The sequence below is a fragment of the Oncorhynchus tshawytscha genome, linkage group LG14 (assembly GCF_018296145.1).
Source record: "Oncorhynchus tshawytscha isolate Ot180627B linkage group LG14, Otsh_v2.0, whole genome shotgun sequence".
NCBI lineage: Eukaryota > Metazoa > Chordata > Actinopteri > Salmoniformes > Salmonidae > Oncorhynchus > Oncorhynchus tshawytscha.
Window position 1 is genome coordinate 27,348,150 of NC_056442.1, and position 18,972 is coordinate 27,367,121.

Consider the following 18,972-nt stretch of genomic DNA (forward strand, 5'->3'; position numbering starts at 1 on the left):
AGTACTGTACAGTAATGATGATTATACTATACATGTTGATGAGAACTAGAACCCTCACAGTACTGTACAGTAATGATGCTTATACTATACATGTTGATGAGAACTAGAACCCTCACAGTACTGTACAGTATGAGTGATTATACATGTTTTTATGTCATTATTATTGCAGCCCTGGAGTTTCTGGAATTCGTTTGGTCTCTACTTTCTATTTTTCACAATTAAATTACTATATGCGAAGATATATAAAAAAGAAAGGCTATTGAAGCACATTTCTGATTCATTCTTGTGACATATACTTTAGTACAGTCAAAGTCAAAAGGTGTTATTCTTATTCTGTAATGAAATACTGATTTATGTGAAATCATTCAAACTTCAAGGAGAAGTTCCTCATTTATGTAATGCTCCCTGTTAGTGTTTTTTAGATCAGTGTGTTATGAGTGACAATGTATGCTTTCTGAGTGAGAATTGTTAACAGTGTTCTGGTCGAACAAGCTTATTTTAAGACATGAAGTGTTTTGGTGGTTTGAGTGAGTTTTGGAGGTGAGATGAACTGTTTGGCCAAGATGCATGTTGGTAATGCAGACCGTGTGAAGAGTTTTGAAGAAGTGGCTTCAGTATTGACCGATGCTTGCTAGCAATTGAAGAAAACTGTAAGTGATGTCCGTATCGCCGTAGACAACACCACTGCTGTCATCCTGACCTCCCAAGCTTTTATTCAAGTTGGATCCTCTTTGGATACCGACAGCAGGTACTTTTGGAAGACATTGCTTGGACTGTAGCCTTTTCCCGCGATCCATCAAACACGTTTGGTGTTTCGTCATAGTGGTCTCTGATTTGTGGTCAGACTCGCTCAGGTGGAACAAACTTAAAACGTGCGCCTTTCTTCAATTCTGATTCGAATGTCGTTGAGAAAACAGAAGTGTCAAGGATTTTTTTTTCTCTCTCGCAAACATCTTTCTGAATGTAAAAGTCATCTATCTTTTCAAAAGTATCTTAATCTGATTACAATATGTTTGCTGGTAATGTAACAGATTACAGTTCGTTTTTTTTATTTTTTTTAAATGTAATCTGTTACTCCACCACCCCTGCTAATGAATATGACCAACGTGTCCTGGACTGGAGTCAACATGGCTTAGCTTCAGCTTCTCTCACCTTCAAATGCTTTTGTCAGAGCTTTTTTTTTTTATCTCTTCAGACCTTTTTTATTCTCGCTCCAAATATGGTGAATTATTAATGGAATAAATAAAGCAGCATGAAAGAGAGACTGTCCTGGTCCAGTCAAGTCATGTGTGTGCGTGAGGAACCTGGAGCCTCCGGTGATTGAGTATTTGTGTGTAACTGCATTAATGTGTCTTTTGTTGTGGCCTTTACATACAACAACAAAGCTAGAATGTGAGAAGTGGACATATTGGCAACAGGCTTTAGCAAATAGAGATGGTGAAAAGCAAAGAAGACAGGATGGCCCAACAATATACACGTCAGCTACTACAGCGACTGAAATGACTAATTGCAGTTAGTTTTAGAGTGGGTGGCAAGGAATAAATTAAAGTTAAAAAAGTTAAACCTGGTTAGTTAAACCTGGTTAAAGCCAGGTTTTTCTGGTTGGTTTCCAACATCTCACAACCTAGAGCCTAAACGTTTAATCTTGTGAGAACTAAGTTTATTTAGCCCTAAATATTTCTAAAACTAAAAGCATTGTATTTGGGATAAAACACTCACTAAAACCTAAACCTCAACTAAATATTGTAATAAATCATGTGGAAATTGAGCAAGTTGAGATGATTAAACTGCTTGGAATTACCCTGGATTGTAAACTGTCATGGTCAAAACATGTTGATACATTAGTAGCTAAGATGGGGAGAAGTCTGTCCATAATAAAGCGATGTTCTGCCTTTTTAACAGCACTATCAACAAGACAGGTTCCACAGGCACTAGTTTTGTCACACCTTGACTACTGTTCAGTCGTGTGGTCAGGTGCCACAAAGGACTTAGGAAAATTGCAATTGGCTCAGAACAGGGCAGCATGGCTGGCCCTTGGATGCACACAGAGAGCTAATATTAATAATATGCATGTCAATCTCTCCTGGCTCAAAGTGAAGGAAACTTCATCATTACTTGTATTTATGAGAGGTATTGACATGTTGAATGCACCGAGCTATCAGTCGAAACTACTGGCACACAGCTCAGACACCCATTCATACCTCACAAGAGGTCTCTTTACAGTCCCCAAGTCCAGAACAGACTATTGGAGGCATCGAGTAACTGATGCAAGCAGTCAAATTTGATTTAAGAAACAGCAGGGACTGTGAAGCAAACACACACACACACACACACACACACACACACACACACACACACACACACACACACACACACACACACACACACACACACACACACACACACACACACACACACACACACACACACACACACACACACACACGCATACTAGCCCAACGCTCTAGCCACTAGGCTACCCTGCCGCCCCATATGCACTATACACACACATACACATGGATTCAGTACTGTAGATATGTGGTAGTGGTGGAGTAGGGGCCTGAGGGCACACAGTGTGTTGTGAAATCTGTGAATGTATTGTAATGTTTTAGAATGGAAGAGTAGCTGCTACCTTGGCAACAGCTAATGGGGACCCATAATAAATACAAATAGAAGAAAGTGAGATTTGAGAGTTTAGGCTGATAGTTCCGCCCCTTGTGAACTATCCAAAGTTTAGACTGAGCCCCCTTACATTATATAAATATAGCACTGCCGTATAACCCTTTCTGCTACTGTTGGTTTTGCAGCCTAAGCAGGAAAAGTTGTAATAAACATCCAGGTGTTAATAATGGACAAAGGGAGAATCCTCTGAGCCAATGGTGTTGGCCGTTACAGAATAGTGAGGATACAGGCTGTGTCTCGAATGACACCCTATTCCCCATGTAGTGTACTACTTTTTTTTAACCAGAAGTAGTGGTTGTAAAGGGTGTAGTTAGTGGACAGTAAAGAGCTCTGGTCAAAAGGTTTGCACTATGGAGGAAAAGTTGTCATTTGTGATGCATCCATAATATGCAGAGGTTTATGTACAACGAATATTGAGTCTGAAATGTTCAGTCATTTTCCCTCTCCTCTTTGTGTTGTCAGTTTTTCACAGACCCCTGTGCCAGCAGCCCCTGTTTCCATGGCAACTGTAGCCGCAGTGGTGAGGGCGAGGCTTACACCTGCGAGTGCAGCGAGGGGTACAAGGGGGAGAAATGTGAGCAAGCCACCTTGGACCTGCTGCCTGTCTCCAATTGGGACCCTGCCACACCCGCCATTCCCACAACCGCCCCTCAGCCCTCCCAGCCAACCATGGTGTCCACTACAACGCAGGCCCCTCCCACGCTGCAGCCGTGGCAGCCTAAGGCTGGACAGAGACTCTTGGTGGTGCAGTGGGAGAAAGAACAGGTCAGAGATGAATGCTACATGTACTCTATTAGTCACAACAGACCAGCTGATCAGCTAGCTAGGTTCAGAGTTCACATAACTTCTTTATTTGTCCTATAAAATAATGACATTTAGCCTCTTGCTGCCTCGTGTGTGTATTTTCATGTGTATGTTTGTATGTGTGTGTGTGTGTGTGTATGTGTGTGTGTGTGTGTGTGTGTTCCTGTTGCAGGTGACAGAGGGACTGCATTGTGTTAGTCCTGAGCTGTGTGAGCTGACCTCTGGAACTCTGACTCTCTCTCTAGAGGTGCCCGAGGAGACTGCCATCAAGTAAGAGTACTGGTACCTTCCTGTGTGTGAGTGCATGTCTCTGTGTGTGTATATATGTTTGTGTGTGTGTGTGTTTACATAGTGCTCTCCCTCTCTCCCCTGTGTGCTCCAAATCTCCCTTTCCCTCTCTTCATCTCTCCCCTGTTTATCCTAACCTCTTCCTCTCTCCCCTGTTTATCCTAACCTCTTCATCTCTCCTGTTTATCCTAACCTCTTCCTCTCTCCCCTGTTTATCCTAACCTCTTCATCTCTCCCCTGTTTATCCTAACCTCTTCCTCTCTCCTGTTTATCCTAACCTCTTCATCTCTCCTGTTTCTCCTAACCTCTTCCTCTCTCCCCTGTTTATCCTAACCTCTCCCTCTCTCCCCTGCTTATCCTAACCTCTTCATCTCTCCCCTGTTTATCCTAACCTCTCCCCCTCTCTCCTGTTTATCCTAACCTCTCCCCCTCTCTCCTGTTTATCCTAACCTCTTCCTCTCTCCTGTTTATCCTAACCTCTTCCTCTCTCCCCTGTTTATCCTAACCTCTCCCTCTCTCTCCTGTTTATCCTAACCTCTTCTCCTCTCCTGTTTATCCTGACATCTCCCTCTCTCTCCTGTTCATCCTAACCTCTCCCTCTCTCTTCTGTTTATCCTAACCTCTCCCTCTCTCTTCTGTTTATCCTAACCTCTCCCTCCCTCCCCTGTTTATCCTAACCTCTCCTTCTCTCCCAAGTGAACTGTAGTTCTGCATAAAACCACACTGGAGACTGCACTACATCTGTCTTCCCTTGAGATCATTGTCTTATGATTATCGTGCTGTGTCATTTACATGGAACTTGCAGTCTTTCATTATTTAGTCAGCCACCCGATGGTAGAAAATGACCTCCATTGTGTTGCCCAAGTATAGTGCCTGACTGCAATGTGTTCTGATTTAAGCAAGCATCCTAAATGTCCTTTATTGGTCATGCAAAGTGGTAGGTGTCCATTTATAGTGTGTCTTTAAGAATGACGGGGGAGTGGAGACATAAGAGGTCTTTATCAGCACAACAGTGTCTGCTCTTGGTTGCATGCAAATATAGTTTTTGTGTTGTGTTGGTGTGCTGTCTAATTACTGATGGCGCCTGCGCTTGTGCAAGCTCACATGCAGACACACACACGCAGACACAAACTGAAAGTGACATCAATTTAGGAATGCTAATGAGAACGAGGCTGAATGGAAGATGGCTACAGAGAGAGAGAGAGAGAGAGAGATGAGATTGCTTCTTTACTTACTTCAAATTGTAGTCGTACATACACAGCTTACAGCATGTATATAAGGTACAGTGAAATGCTTGCGTGCTATAGCTCCTTCAACAATGCAGCACAATAATCACTATCAATAATAAAAAAGTATAATAAAAAATAACAAGTTGTCAGGTCTTTGCAGGGAGTCAGCTAGGGTTTGCTGTTCAGCAGTCTGATGGCCTGGTGGTAGAAGCTGTCTCGGAGCCTGTTGGTTCGAGAACCGATGCTTCGATACTGCTTGCCAGATTGTAACAGAGTGAACAGTCCATGGCTCGGATAACTAGGAGTCCTTGGTGATCTTCCAGGCCTTACTCTGATACTGCCTGGTGTAAATGTAATGGATGTCAGAGAGCTCGCCCCCCAGTGATGTATCGATCCTCAATGAGGACCCCCAAGAATTTTGTGGATTGAACGCGGGATAATCGATTTCCTAATAGAAAATGTAGAATCACGAGCATGTAAAAGCGTTTTAATAATTCAAATTGGGCTGTCAAATGATTTAACTAATGAATCGAGTTAATGGCATTAGTTAATCGCGATTTGCTCATGTGTGGCCCTAAATAAATATTTCTCCATTTAAAAAGCAGTGCAGAGTTACAGGCATATTATGCTTTGATTGTAAGGGACGGAAACACAAAATGATCTACATCAGAATGTTTAAATAGCATTTTCACCATAAACAACACAAAATGATCTACATCAGAATGTTTAAATAGGATTTTCACCATAAACAACACAAAATGATCTACATCAGAATGTTTAAATAGCATTTTCACCATAAACAACACAAAAGTCACTGTAACATACAGCTATTAATGCTCCCAATGTTTAAGTAGGCCTACTCCCTCTTATCAATGTATAAGTAGGCCTACTCCCTCTTATCAATGTTTAAGTAGGCCTACTCCCTCTTATCAATGTATAAGTAGGCCTACTCCCTCTTATCAATGTATAAGTAGGCCTACTCCCTCTTATCAATGTTTAAGTAGGCCTACTCCCTCTTATCAATGTTTAAGTAGGCCTACTCCCTCTTATCAATGTTTAAGTAGGCCTACTCCCTCTTATCAATGTTTAAGTAGGCCTACTCCCTCTTATCAATGTTTAAGTAGGCCTACTCCCTCTTATCAATGTATAAGTAGGGCCTCTTATCAACTAGGCCTACTCCCTCTTATCAATGTTTAAGTAGGCCTACTCCCTCTTATCAATGTTTAAGTAGGCCTACTCCCTCTTATCAATGTTTAAGTAGGCCTACTCCCTCTTATCAATGTTTAAGTAGGCCTACTCCCTCTTATCAATGTTTAAGTAGGCCTACTCCCTCTTATCAATGTTTAAGTAGGCCTACTCCCTCGTATCAATGTTTAAGTAGGCCTACTCCCTCTTATCAATGTTTAAGTAGGCCTATTCCCTCTTATCAGTGTTCTTGAAGTTTACACTTGCGCACAGCACACACACGCGCTATTTTAAAATGGCCCACGACATGCACACGAATCCGCGGCAGAAAGAAAAAATATAACTCTGGTAATATCGGGCATAACTTTTACATGATTCTGGCCAGAGGCACACAGTCTTCAGCCATTTTAATGCACAAGCATTGACTGTAGCTGTGTTCCATGTTGTGTTCTGTGCTTAAAAGGGTCTGAGGGTCTGTTACTAAAACACATGTTCTTGAACGTTTCCATGCTGTGAAGAAATGGAGACATGATTTATACGGTGTAAACGATAAACAGGTTGCGCATAACTTTGACGGCCCTAATTTTAAGACACCTTATTTGCTTTAAACCAGTCGTCTAAATTTGTTTTATTACGAATGAATTTTAACGATCAATTTCTGACCATCTTTATCAGACAGAAAGATGTTGGTGTCATCAGCAAACAATATAAAGTGTACAATCAATCAAAATTGACATTAACATACATTTAAAACGCTATGGACCAAGGATCAAACCTTGAGGAACTCCACAGGGCATGTTCTTGAACTCCGATACTGCGCCACGAAACAAACTGTTTCCTATAAACCAAGTAGCTCCTAAACCAGTTCGAGGTCTCTATTTCGAAGCCCATAAGTTTGTAATTTATGCAACAACAAAAAAATTGTCAGCAGTATCGAAGGCTTTCGAAAGGTCAATGCTTTCTTATTTACTTATGTGTGTGTGTTTTATTTATCTGTGAGTGACTCAGCCAGTGGGAGGAGTCTGGGAGTGTAGCTGGTCTTGTGTTGAGTTAGAGTGCATCTGCTTTGCTGACACTCTCTGTCTGTGCAGAGAGACTGTCTCTTCAAGTAATTGGCCCAAAGTCAGATGAGTAATGGCCCTTGACCACATCAGTCATAACTCTACTCCCTGGGCTTCAGGGCTGTACAGTCACCACAGTGAGCATTATAGTACCCCCCACTGAGACAGACAGGAACAGGCATTACTCATGTCCACCATCCCATCCTACTAGCACAGGGTTTTGTGTGTTTTATAAAAAACGTATACAGTCCCTTCAGAAGGTATTCATACCCCTTGACTTATTTCCCATTTTGTTGTGTTCTCACGCATCTACACACAATATTCCATAATGACAAAGTGAAAGCAGATTTATTGAAATTGAAATACAGAAATATCTACTTTACATAAGTATTCACACCCCTGAGTCGATACTTCACACCCCTGAGTTAATACTTTGCCGGCGATAACAGCTTTGAGTAATTTTTGGGTATGTTTGTATCAGCTTTGCACATCTGGATTTGTGGATTTTCTCCCATTCTTCCTTGCAGATTTTCTCAAGCTCTGTTAAGTTAGATGGGGAGTAGCGGTGAACAGCATTTTTCACAGATTTCTAGGCTTTGACTCAAGGACTTTCACATTCTTGATCTAAAGCCATTCCAGCATTGCTTTGGCTGTATGTTTGGGGTCAAATCTTCACCCCCAGTCCAAGGTTGTTTGCACTCTGAAGCAGGTTTTCATCAAGGATCTGCTTGTATTTGGATCCATTAATTGTTCTCTCTATCCTTACCAGTCTCCCAGCCTCTGCCACTGAAAAGCAACCCCATAGCATGATGCCGCCACCACCATTTTTCACGGTAGGAATGGTGTTAGATGGGTGCTGAGCTGTGCCTGGTTTTCTCCAGACATACCACTTTGCATTCAGGCCAAAGAGTTCAATTTTTGTCACATCAGACCACAGAATAATTTGCCTTATGATCACAGAGTTGTTCACATGTGTTTTTGCAAACTCCAGGTGTATTATGTGGCTTCCGTCTGGCCACTCTCCCATAAAGCCCAGATTGTTGAAGTGCTGTAGAGACTGTTGTCCTTCTAGCAGGTTCTCCCATCACAGCCAAGGAACTCTGTAGATCTGAGTGGTCATTGGGTCCTTCTTGCACAGTTGCTCAGTTTGGATGGACAGCCAGCTCGAGGCAGAGTCTGGGTAGTTTCACATTTTTTCAATTTCCCAATGATGGAGCCCCGGTGCTCTTGGAAACTTTCAACACTCTTGAAATTGTTTCCCAGATATATGCCTCATCACAATTCTATCTCGGAGATCTACGGACAGTTCATTGGACTTCATGTTATAGTTTCTGCTCTGACATGCACTGTCAACTGTGGACCCTGCTATAGGCGTGTATGTTTCGTTCTAAATCATGTCCAAACAATTGAATTGGCCACAGGTGGACTCCATGTCAAAGAGGAACAAAGAAATTGGATGCACCTAAGTTCAATTTGGAGTGTCATAACAAAGGTGTGTGAATACTTATTTAAGTTAGATATTTCTGTATATCATTTTTTTTTAAATCAATTTGCTCAAATGTAAAAAAACAAACATGTTTTCTCTTTGTCATGATGGGGTGTGTAGATGAGTGTGAATTTTTGTAATTGTATTATTTTTAAATATTCTGGCTGTAACAACAAGATGTGGAATAAATCAAGGGGTATGAATACTTTCTGAAAGCACTGTAGCAGGCTGGTAACAAAAGTGTTTGGCTCAGACTCTCTTTCTCTCTTATACTCTCTATCCCCCTCCCCTCTCCCCTCTCTCTCCCTCTCTCTTCAGGATTGTGGTGAATGTGAGTGGCGCTCCCGTCCTGTGGCGTGTTGACAAGGATGGCTTCCAGCATTCCTCCTTGGTGGAGGGGACCATCATGTGGTTCCAGCAGGTCTCAGATGGACTGGTGGTCCCTGACCACTCCCTCCCCCTGGGACACAACTACTTCCTCAGTAAGTAGGAAGCAATTCCACAACTACAATAATACTGCTACAAAAAAAACTATATGGATTCGGGAGGTGGGGGGTGGAAAACATGGTTTCCGGGTGGGGAGGGAGAATGCGGGCGGGTAGATGTGGAGGAGGGGTGGTTTGAGTTATCTTTGCATGCATTTCCTTGATAGTGTTTGTACCTGTACCCCCAAAAAAAAAAAAAAAAAAAAAATTATATATATATATATATATATACTTAACTAAATTAAAAGTTGGTCACAAACAAAAAAAATTGTATGGAGGAAGGAACTTTCTCCTGTTATTCTCTCCTCCTGTCCATCTTGTGGGAAACCTAGACACATGTAGCAAGCACTTGTTTACCTACCACTGGTGCGTATGTTTTATGGTAAGAGGTTACAATCTCCTAAGAAATGAATCCAGTAGCACATCTGATGGTGTAGTGCATAAGACACAATTACTTCCTCAGTAAGGCCCCTCCTCCATCTCAATTTACTTACTTATGTAATCCTATTGGTTCCCATGTGGAACAGAAGGCTTTCCGCCACTTCAATACAACTGTTAAAAACCATATGGAGGAATATAGGTTACTCTATTCTGTCTGTCCATTTGGTGGTAAACATATATTCATATGTGTTATGGCACTATGACTTCCATATTTCCAAACCTGTCATTGGTGCATACTGTATTTTGGGTTAGAGATGGCTATCTTCAACTCCAAGGGAATGGATCCTTGCATAGCACATAGCACATCTAGTGATAAAAGTGCATATAATACACATTGATACGTAGAACATACGTGTAGTTTATTGGTATAAGGTACCTCAAAGTCAGAGCCATGAATAAGATAGTATGATATTCCATCATGTTTTCAATTTTACCATTCACATTCTCTGCTGTGTTCCGAGTTGCCTGGATCAGTCATTTGCATGAAATGTCAATCAAGAACACAATATCCATAAAATCCATAAACAGTATGATAATGGCTCATTTGTATGGGGGTGGCACACATAAACACTTGGCTCTGGAATTCAATTTTGTTATCTTTCTGCATATTTTATCGCTAAGTCTTTCTATTTTCAATGAGGAATGTTACAGTAACGTACGCCCTGAGGGTTTGGTAGATTCCAGCAGGTGTGGCGTCATAATTGGTGTCCTGCCCTTTAGTGAATTTTCTACTTGACCCCTGTGCGTGACCTCCATAACAACACAGCTTTGTCATGTCTCAGCTTGTCTGTCCACTGACCTTGTGCTGGCTGAAGACACTCTGCCTGAGATCCTGCGGCTCTGTCTGAGGAGATGGTGTTTGTGGGGAGGCAACATCAAGAGAGAGGGGGGAGAAGAGAGAGAGATAGAGGGAGAATGAGGGGGAGTGAGGGACGGGAGAGAGGAGAGGAAGGGGAGAGAGAATTAAAGAGAGTTTCGTGTTTGGCGGTTTACCACTCTGGATAATAAATGAGTCACATCCTTGAGAGCAAGACTGCTGTGGAGCTGTGTTTATGTCTGCTTGTGTGCATCCCACATAATCTGCCTCACATGCAAAAACATGCACTACACACACACACGTGCACACACGTTCTCACTCGCGCACACACGTTCCCACACGTGCACACACGTTCCCACTCGTGCACACACGTTCCCACACGTTCCCACTCGTGCATGGATGCATGTACGTACATGAGACAGATGGTGTGAATGAAATACTGATGGTGGCATACAGAGTGGACTGTAAAATATACATGTACAGTGAGGGGAAAAAGTATTTGATCCCCTGCTGATTTTGTACGTTTGCCCACTGACAAAGAAATGATCCGTCTATAATTTTAATGGTAGGTTTATTTGAACAGTGAGAGACAGAATAACAACAACAAAATCCAGAAAAACGCATGTCAAAAATGTTATACATATTTGACCCCTCTGCAAAACATGACTTAGTACTTGGTGGCAAAACCCTTGTTGGCAATCACAGAGGTCAGACGTTTCTTGTAGTTGGCCACCAGCTTTGCACACATCTCAGGAGGGATTTTGTCCCACTCCTCTTTGCAGATCTCCAAGTCATTAAGGTTTCGAGGCTGACGTTTGGCAACTCAAACCTTCAGCTCCCTCCACAGATCTTCTATGGGATTAAGATCTGGAGACTGGCTAAGCCACTCCAGGACCTTAATGTGCTTCTTCTTGAGCCACTCCTTTGTTGCCTTGGCCGTGTGTTTTGGGTCTTTGTCATGCTGGAATACCCATCCACGACCCATTTTCAATGCCCTGGCTGAGGAAGGAGGTACTCACAAGATTTGACGGTACATGGCCCCGTCCATCGTCCCTTTGATGCGGTGAAGTTGTCCTTTTTACAGTGTGCGTGTTTAATGCTACGTTTAGACAGGCAGCTCAATTCTGATTTTTTTCTCTCACTAATTGCTCTTTTAACCAATCAGTTCACCTCTGAAAAAGATCTGATGTGAAAAGATCTGATGTGATTGGTCAAAAGACCAATTAGTGAAAAAAATATCAGAATTGGGCTGCCTGTCTAAACACAGCAGGGGTGTGACTGCATGGGAGTGCTGCATACAAGAAGAGCAGTGACTGTGCATTTGTGAGCTTGTGTTGTGAGGAACAGACGTCACTGGGCTGATCTAACCAGAAAATGGCGAGGTGTTAGGGGACCAGCTTGTACAGACTCCTGATTGGCTGCAGGGCTTTGCTGTGGCAATGACTTATCCTGGCTGTGCTCACACCTTATTGGCTCAGAGCAGGTTCATAACGATGACTGTTAATCTTCACTTTGAGTCTATTTTAAAATGGATGCTTCTGTTTTGATTCATATTTGCTCACATGGCCTTTTCTTCAACATTTCTCTAATAGTTGGTCGCCGAGGAATCAATTTTTCTTTTGCAGTGGCAGCTAGAGGTGTCTTATCCAGGCAATGATCCATATGCAACCCCTCCTAGAACATTTGTCAAACGTAAGGTGTTCTGGTCAATGTTGCGCACAATGATGTTCATCTTCTGTTAGTTTAAACAATCTTCTTTGCAAGGAACCATCACTTCTCTCTGCACCTAGCCTCTGTACCTAAGTCCTTGTCGACCCCTCACCCCCCAACCACCATTTTCTCTCTAGTTAAATAGGCAATTTGTTCAATATTGCTCACATGTAGTCAGCCTTTTCATATTTATCAAGGTGAATCAGCTAGGACCTTAGAATAACAGTTTTTTCTCTCTCCTGTTGTAGGTGTGTTGCGCATGGGCGCCCCCAGTGGCTCGGAGGTCACCCTGCGTCTCAATCTGACAGTGAAGGCCAGCAGCTGTGTGGAGCCTGGCAGCCGCTTCAGCGACCCACAATGCTCTGGGAAGGGGAAGTGCATCACTCAGCCCTCTGTGGTAAGAGGTCAGGGATCAGATATGTGATGTCAGCTGCCCTTGAGTTGGTGAATCAGTCCCTTGTCTTTGGGCTTGATCCTGTGAACAATATTTCAAGGCTTAAAATGTCACTCTCAATATTCAGAAAACAGGTTTTCCCCTCAGTATACTGGAAGGTAACTGCTGTAATTCAGCAGAATATTGTAAGATTGCGATACTATTGTCTTGATGATACACTATGCGGTAACATAGCAACAGGAGACTGAGAGGAGAAAAAGATATGCAAGACAGAATAAAGACCATGCCTTATTGCCAGAAAGGTATTGTGGGATGGAGACAGAGTTCTTAAGTCCTGCATCTCTACTACTCCCCCTCTAGCTAGGTCCCTAGGGGCGTCACTGTTAGCACACTGATCACTGCTGCACAGAGGAGTAGAGAGAGGAAATGGAGAGAACCAAGGTGAAGAGTGAGAGAAAAGTAAAGAGAAGAGAGGAAGGGAGGGAGAGGAGATGCGTGATAGACTGAGGTCCTGCTAACTCGTTCCCTCCCCCCTACAGGTGCATTGTTACAGGGTGATTTAGCACACCACACTATGGGGAGCTGGGAGGAAAAGGGCATCGGTAGGGTGTACAGGCCTAACAATAGAGAATCGCAGAGCCCCATGTAGCCCCAGTATCCAGAACCATCCCAGTGATGTATAAAGTGTTTTGAGTCAGGATGTGACAGTGACCCCGTGTCCCCTCTGACCTCTAGAGCACCTTCTTCTGTGAGTGTGAGGATGGTTACTCTGGGATATTCTGTGAGGAGTTTGATGCCTGCCGCCTTAGGCCCTGCCAGAACTACGCCATCTGTAGTGACTTGAGGCAGGGGGACGAGGGCCGTAACTTCAGTTGTATCTGCCCTCCAGGTAACTACTGTGTGTGTGTGTGTGTCTCTCTGTACATGCGTATGAGCGTGCATCACAGGAGCCTGCTGAGGGGAGAGCGGCTCATAATACTGGCCGGAACGGTGCAAATGGAATGGCATCAAACACTTGCAAATCAAAAGTGGTTGATGTATTTGACACCATTCCACCGATTCCTCTCCGCCATTACGAGCCCGCTCTGCCCAACCTCATGTGGAATGCATGCCTGCGTGTGTGTGTGAGTGTCTCCAAATGAAATAGGGAATGCAGAGAAGAATGCAACCTTTCAACTTATCAACTAGATGTGTTTGGGGCCCGGGCCAGTGAGTGTAGCTCTGATCTACTTGACAGGTTAATTACCTTGTTTTAGAAGCAGAGGCTGTTGTTGATGGCCAGCCACATCTTATTAGAGAAGGGTGATTACAGGACTGTGGTGGTATGTCTGTCTGCCTGACAGACTGAGGGCAGTGGGTTCTCACAGGCTCATCCAGAGCAATATGGAGGCCGCACTACATGATTGATGTTAATTGGCTTGATGGGTAGTAAGGCTGGAGGTAATTGGCTAGATGCAGGACTTGTTCTTGGAAGAGTGAGGGTTCTGTTTTGAATTGACCTAATGAGTTAATGAAGATAGACAGTCATGGGGAAGTGTGAGACGTAGGGTGACCGGTGTGAAATGTGTGTGTGTGTGTGATGCATCCGTGCATGCTTGTTATAGTGGTAGTTGGATGGTTTGCATGTCAATGCGTTAGAGTTGCGTGTGTATATTTGGCTCCTGTGTGTGTTCAGGTTTAATGCTATGTGACACTGTGTTTCGTCTGTGTGCTACAGGGTTCCAGGGTGATCTTTGCCAGTTGCAGGTGGACCACTGCCTGTCTCAGCCCTGCAGAAACGGGGCTACCTGCTCCAGCAGCCTGGCAGGACCCAGGTGCTACTGCCTTGAGGGTAGGTACTTTATCATAGGTCTGCCTTGAGGGTAGGTACTTTATCATAGGTCTGCCTTGAGGGTAGGTACTTTATCATAGGTCTGCCTTGAGGGTACCCCAGTACCAATAGCACAGAAATGCTCTGAGTGCAGAACAACTTGCCATAACATAACATGTACAGATCCACAGCAATGCACAATAGCAAGGATGTATAGGTCTGCAAAATACCACGTTGTTAATCCGTTTTATTTTCAGATCCTCATTAGCTGGTTGTGTGTGTGTTGGACTGTCCTGGTTCTAGGCGTGTGTCTGGTGTTCTTGTGTGCGTGCGTGGTGTGTATATGCGTCAGTGTGTGTGCGTGTGAGTCTGAATGTGTGTGTGAGGCTATCATGGTAGCGCTGCTGTTAGTTTCTGTGTCTGCTCTGTGTTTATCTGTGCCAGCCTGTTGCTTAATTTAAGCCTTCCTCCGCTAGTCTAATTAGTCCTCCTGGCCCTAACGACCTGCTCTCAGCCCCACATGGGAAATCTACGCTAGCCCACTAAAACTAAATTCTGCCAAACACAGCACTCCTAAATAAGGGCATGCCAATCCACGCTTTTTATGTACACACACACACAAACACACACACACACACACACACATGGAAAACCATCCTGGAACAATCCTCTTCGAACAGATCAACACAACAACAGAGGTAGAAATGTACAACCTGATCCAGAAAATATAGTACATTGCAGGTACAATTCCCTGCGGTCACTGAGTTCTGATTCACAGTCCTGCTAGCAATGCAACTCGGATTAAATTATTAATCTTACACTGTTGGACGAGCGCCAATGCCGACCAGAATATTTTATCCATCCACAGCAGTTTTTTTCCTTTGGTTGTTTTCACAGAGAGATCGTGGTTATGGTGCAACAATGGGGGCGGAAACTGCTTCAGCACTTTTTAATTAGTACGACAAGGAGTTGTGTGTGTGTGTGTGTGCGCGTGTGTGTGCGCGTGTGTGTGTGTGTGTGTGTGTGTGTGTGTGTGTGTGTGAGAGAGAGCGCGCCTCAAAATCTTTAACAGGTTCGTTAGGTAATCCTGCCGTTTGAAGCCTTTCTATTGGATTTCAAGGCAATTAGCCAATCACATTCTCCAGTGAGCATGTGACTGCAGGTCAACACAATCAGTCAGTGGAGGGTGGTGAGGAGGCACCTCTCACCTCTACCTCTGTTTATACACAACACACTGGGAGTGGGAGCAGACAGCTCCACACTGCAGACTCATGTCCACCTGATTCCCATCCAGTCGTGAGAGACTGAGGAGGAGAGACGTAAAGAATGTGTTAGGGTTCACGGTTGTTGTTGTTTTCTTGTTGTTGTTTTCTTGCAGGTGAATGTGAGGGCAAAAGTACAGTACCAGTCTAAAGTTTGGACACACCTACTCATTCAAGGGTTTTTCTTAATTTTTTATATTTTCTACATTGTAGAACAATAGTGAAGATATCAAAACTATGAAATAACACATATGGATTCATGTAGTAGCCAAAAAAGTGTTATAAAATATATTTGAATTAGTTTATTCTTCAAAGTAGCCATCCTTTGACTTGATGACAGCTTTGCACACTCTTGGCATTCTCTCAACCAGCTTCACCTGGAATTTTTTTCCAACAGTCTTGAAGGAGTTTCCACATATGCTGAGCACATGTTAGCTGCTTTTCCTTCACTCTGCGGTCCAGCTCCTCACAAACCATCTCAATTGGGTTGAGGTCAGGTGATTGTGGAGGCAAGATCATCTGATGTAGCACTCCATCACTCTTCTTTTAGTCAAATAGCTCTTACAAAGCCTGGAGGTGTGTTGGGCCATTGTCCTGTTGAAACACAAATGATATTCCCACTAAGTGCAAACCAAGTGTGCCTTGAATTCTAAATAAATCACCAACAGTGTCACCAGCAAAGCACCCACACACCATCACACCTCCTCCTTCATGCTTCACGGTGGGAACTACACATGCAGAGATCATCCGTTTACCTACTCTGCGTTTCACAAAGACATGGCGGTTAGAACCAAAAATCTCAAATTTGGACTCACCAAAGGACAGATTTCCACTGGTCTAATGTCCATTGCTCATGTTTCTTGGCCCAAGCAAGTCTCTTCTTCTTATTGCTGTCCTTTAGTAATGGTTTCTTTGCAGCAATTCGACCATGAAGGCCTGATTCACACTGTATCCTCTAAACAGTTGATGTTGAGATGTGTCTGTTACTTGAACTCTGTGAAACATTTATTTGGGATGCAATTTCTGAGGCTGGTAAAAAAGTGTTAAAAGCTCCCACGCCTCAGCCGGCTCGTCGGACTCCCAAGCCTCAGCCGGCTCGTCAGGCTCCCACACCTCAGCCGGCTCGTCTGGCTCCCACTCCTCAGTGCTTCATTGGACTCACCTGAACTTATTCTCTGCAGCAGAAGTAACTCTGGGTCTTCCTTTCCTGTGGCGGTCCCTATGAGAGCCAGTTTCATCATAGTGCTTAATGGTTTTGCGACTGCACTTGGAGAAAGTTCTTGAAATTCTCTGGATTTACTGACCTTCATGTCTTAAAGTAATGATGGACTGTTGTTTGTTTTTGCTTATTTGAGCTGTTCTTGCCATGATAAGACTTGGTCTTTTACCTAATAGGGCTATCTTCTGTATACCACCCCTACCTTGTCACAACAACTGATTGGCTCAAACTCATTAAGAAGGAAAGAAATTCCACAAATTCACTTGTAACAAGGCACACCTGTTAATTGAAATGCATTCCAGGTGACTACCTCATGAAGCTGGTTGAGAGAATGCCAAGAGTGTGCAAAGCTGTCATCAAGGCAAATGGTGGCTACTTTGATGAATCTCAAATATAAAATATATTTTGATATATTTAGCACTTTTTCTGTTACTACATGATTCCATATATGTTATTTCATAGTTTTGATGTCTTCACAATTATTCTAAAACTGTTGAAACTGGTACTGTATATCATAGTTGTATTCTACAAAGCAGGATTATGGAGTTAGTGTCACGCCTGCTCCCGCTCCCCCTCTCTGGCACTCGAGGATGCCAGGATGCCCGTCATTACGTACACCTGTCACCATCATTACACGCATCAGAGCTACATTGGACTCACCTGGAATCCATCACTTTATTGATTGTCTCCTCTATATCTGTCTATTCCTCAGTTAGATCCCCATGTCAGCATTAATGTCGTTATGTTTCCCCTGTCCAGACGCTGTCCGTGTTTTGTTTCATATCTGTTATTTATTAAATATTCACTCCCTGTACTTGCTTTTCGTCTCCCAGCGTCTGTCCTCACAGAACACTGAACACCAATATTGGAAGCATCAGGGAGATTTTTTGTTTTTGGTTTGGTTGGAGGAACCGAGGATGCCTCAGCTGGCTCGTCAGGCTTCCATGCCTTAGCTGGCTCAGGTGTGCGTTAGATACTGTCAGCCAGCTCATCAGGCTCCCACGCCTCAGCAGGCTCGTTCGGCTCCCACGTCTCAACCGGCTCGTCGGGCTCCCACGCCTCAGTCAGCTCGTAGGGCTCCCACGCCTCAGCCGGCTCGCCGGGCTCCCACTCCTCAGCCGGCTCGCCGGGCTCCCACGCCTCAGCCGGCTCGTCGGACTCCATCTAGCCTCAGCCGGCTCGTCGGGCTCCCACGCCTCAGTCGGCTCGTAGGGCTCCCACGCCTCAGCCGGCTCGCCGGGCTCCCACTCCTCAGCCGGCTCGCCGGGCTCCCACTCCTCAGCCGGCTCGCCGGGCTCCCACGCCTCAGCCGGCTCGTCGGACTCCCAAGCCTCAGCCGGCTCGTCGGGCTCCCACACCTCAGCCGGCTCGTCTGGCTCCCACTCCTCAGTGCTTCATTGGACTCACCTGGACTCCATTACTTTATTGATTGCCTCCTCTATATCTGTCTATTCCTCAGTTTGATCCCTTGATCCCGTCAGCATTAATGTCATTATGTTTCCCCTGTCCAGATGCTGTCCGTGTTTTGTTTCAAGTCTATTATTTATTAAATATTCACTCCCTGTACTTGTTTCTCGTCTCCCAGCATATGTCCTCGCAGTTAGCCAGTTAGCTTTTTTAAATATTCTGATATAACTTTTTATTATGGTCTAATTATGGTCTAATTCATTTAACAAATGAATAGACATATCTAAGTTTAGCTTTTTTATTTAATTATAAAATCAATAGTTTTTTCTGGTTGCTTATCAAAGTTAGCTGGCTAACTCATTTATCCTGCTTTGTAGCATACCCCTCGGTGCTAGGTACAGAGAGGTTGTGTTGTATGGCATTTCCTTGTATAACACACAGCAGAAGCAGTGTCTTCCATGAGGAAAACACACTCTCTGGTACTGTTGTTTCTTTACCTTTTGACCTTTCCTTTCGGACAAGACTGTCTCTCCTTTATTTGGAGAAGAAGTGACACGTATATTTACTCTTGCTCCTCTCTTTAAACTATCACTGGAGACACATGAAGTGAAGAGCTTTCATAAGAATTTGGTTTCTTTTTAAAAACCTCTCTGGGATATGTGGGACGTCCCACCTGGCCAAAAGCCAGGGAA

At 43.8% G+C, this 18,972-nt stretch overlaps 1 protein-coding gene across 1 annotated transcript in view; it reads left to right on the forward strand.

The window, feature by feature from the left end:
• Nucleotides 1-18,972, forward strand: part of LOC112266908 (delta/notch-like EGF repeat containing) — an 80,384-nt gene that overhangs the window by 46,161 nt on the left and 15,251 nt on the right. Inside the window, exons 2-7 of the mRNA XM_024444833.2 lie at nt 3,145-3,447; nt 3,659-3,756; nt 9,054-9,217; nt 12,437-12,585; nt 13,318-13,471; nt 14,300-14,413. Of these exons, the coding sequence (XP_024300601.1) occupies nt 3,145-3,447; nt 3,659-3,756; nt 9,054-9,217; nt 12,437-12,585; nt 13,318-13,471; nt 14,300-14,413 (982 nt within the window). The remainder of the gene's footprint in view (nt 1-3,144; nt 3,448-3,658; nt 3,757-9,053; nt 9,218-12,436; nt 12,586-13,317; nt 13,472-14,299; nt 14,414-18,972) is intronic.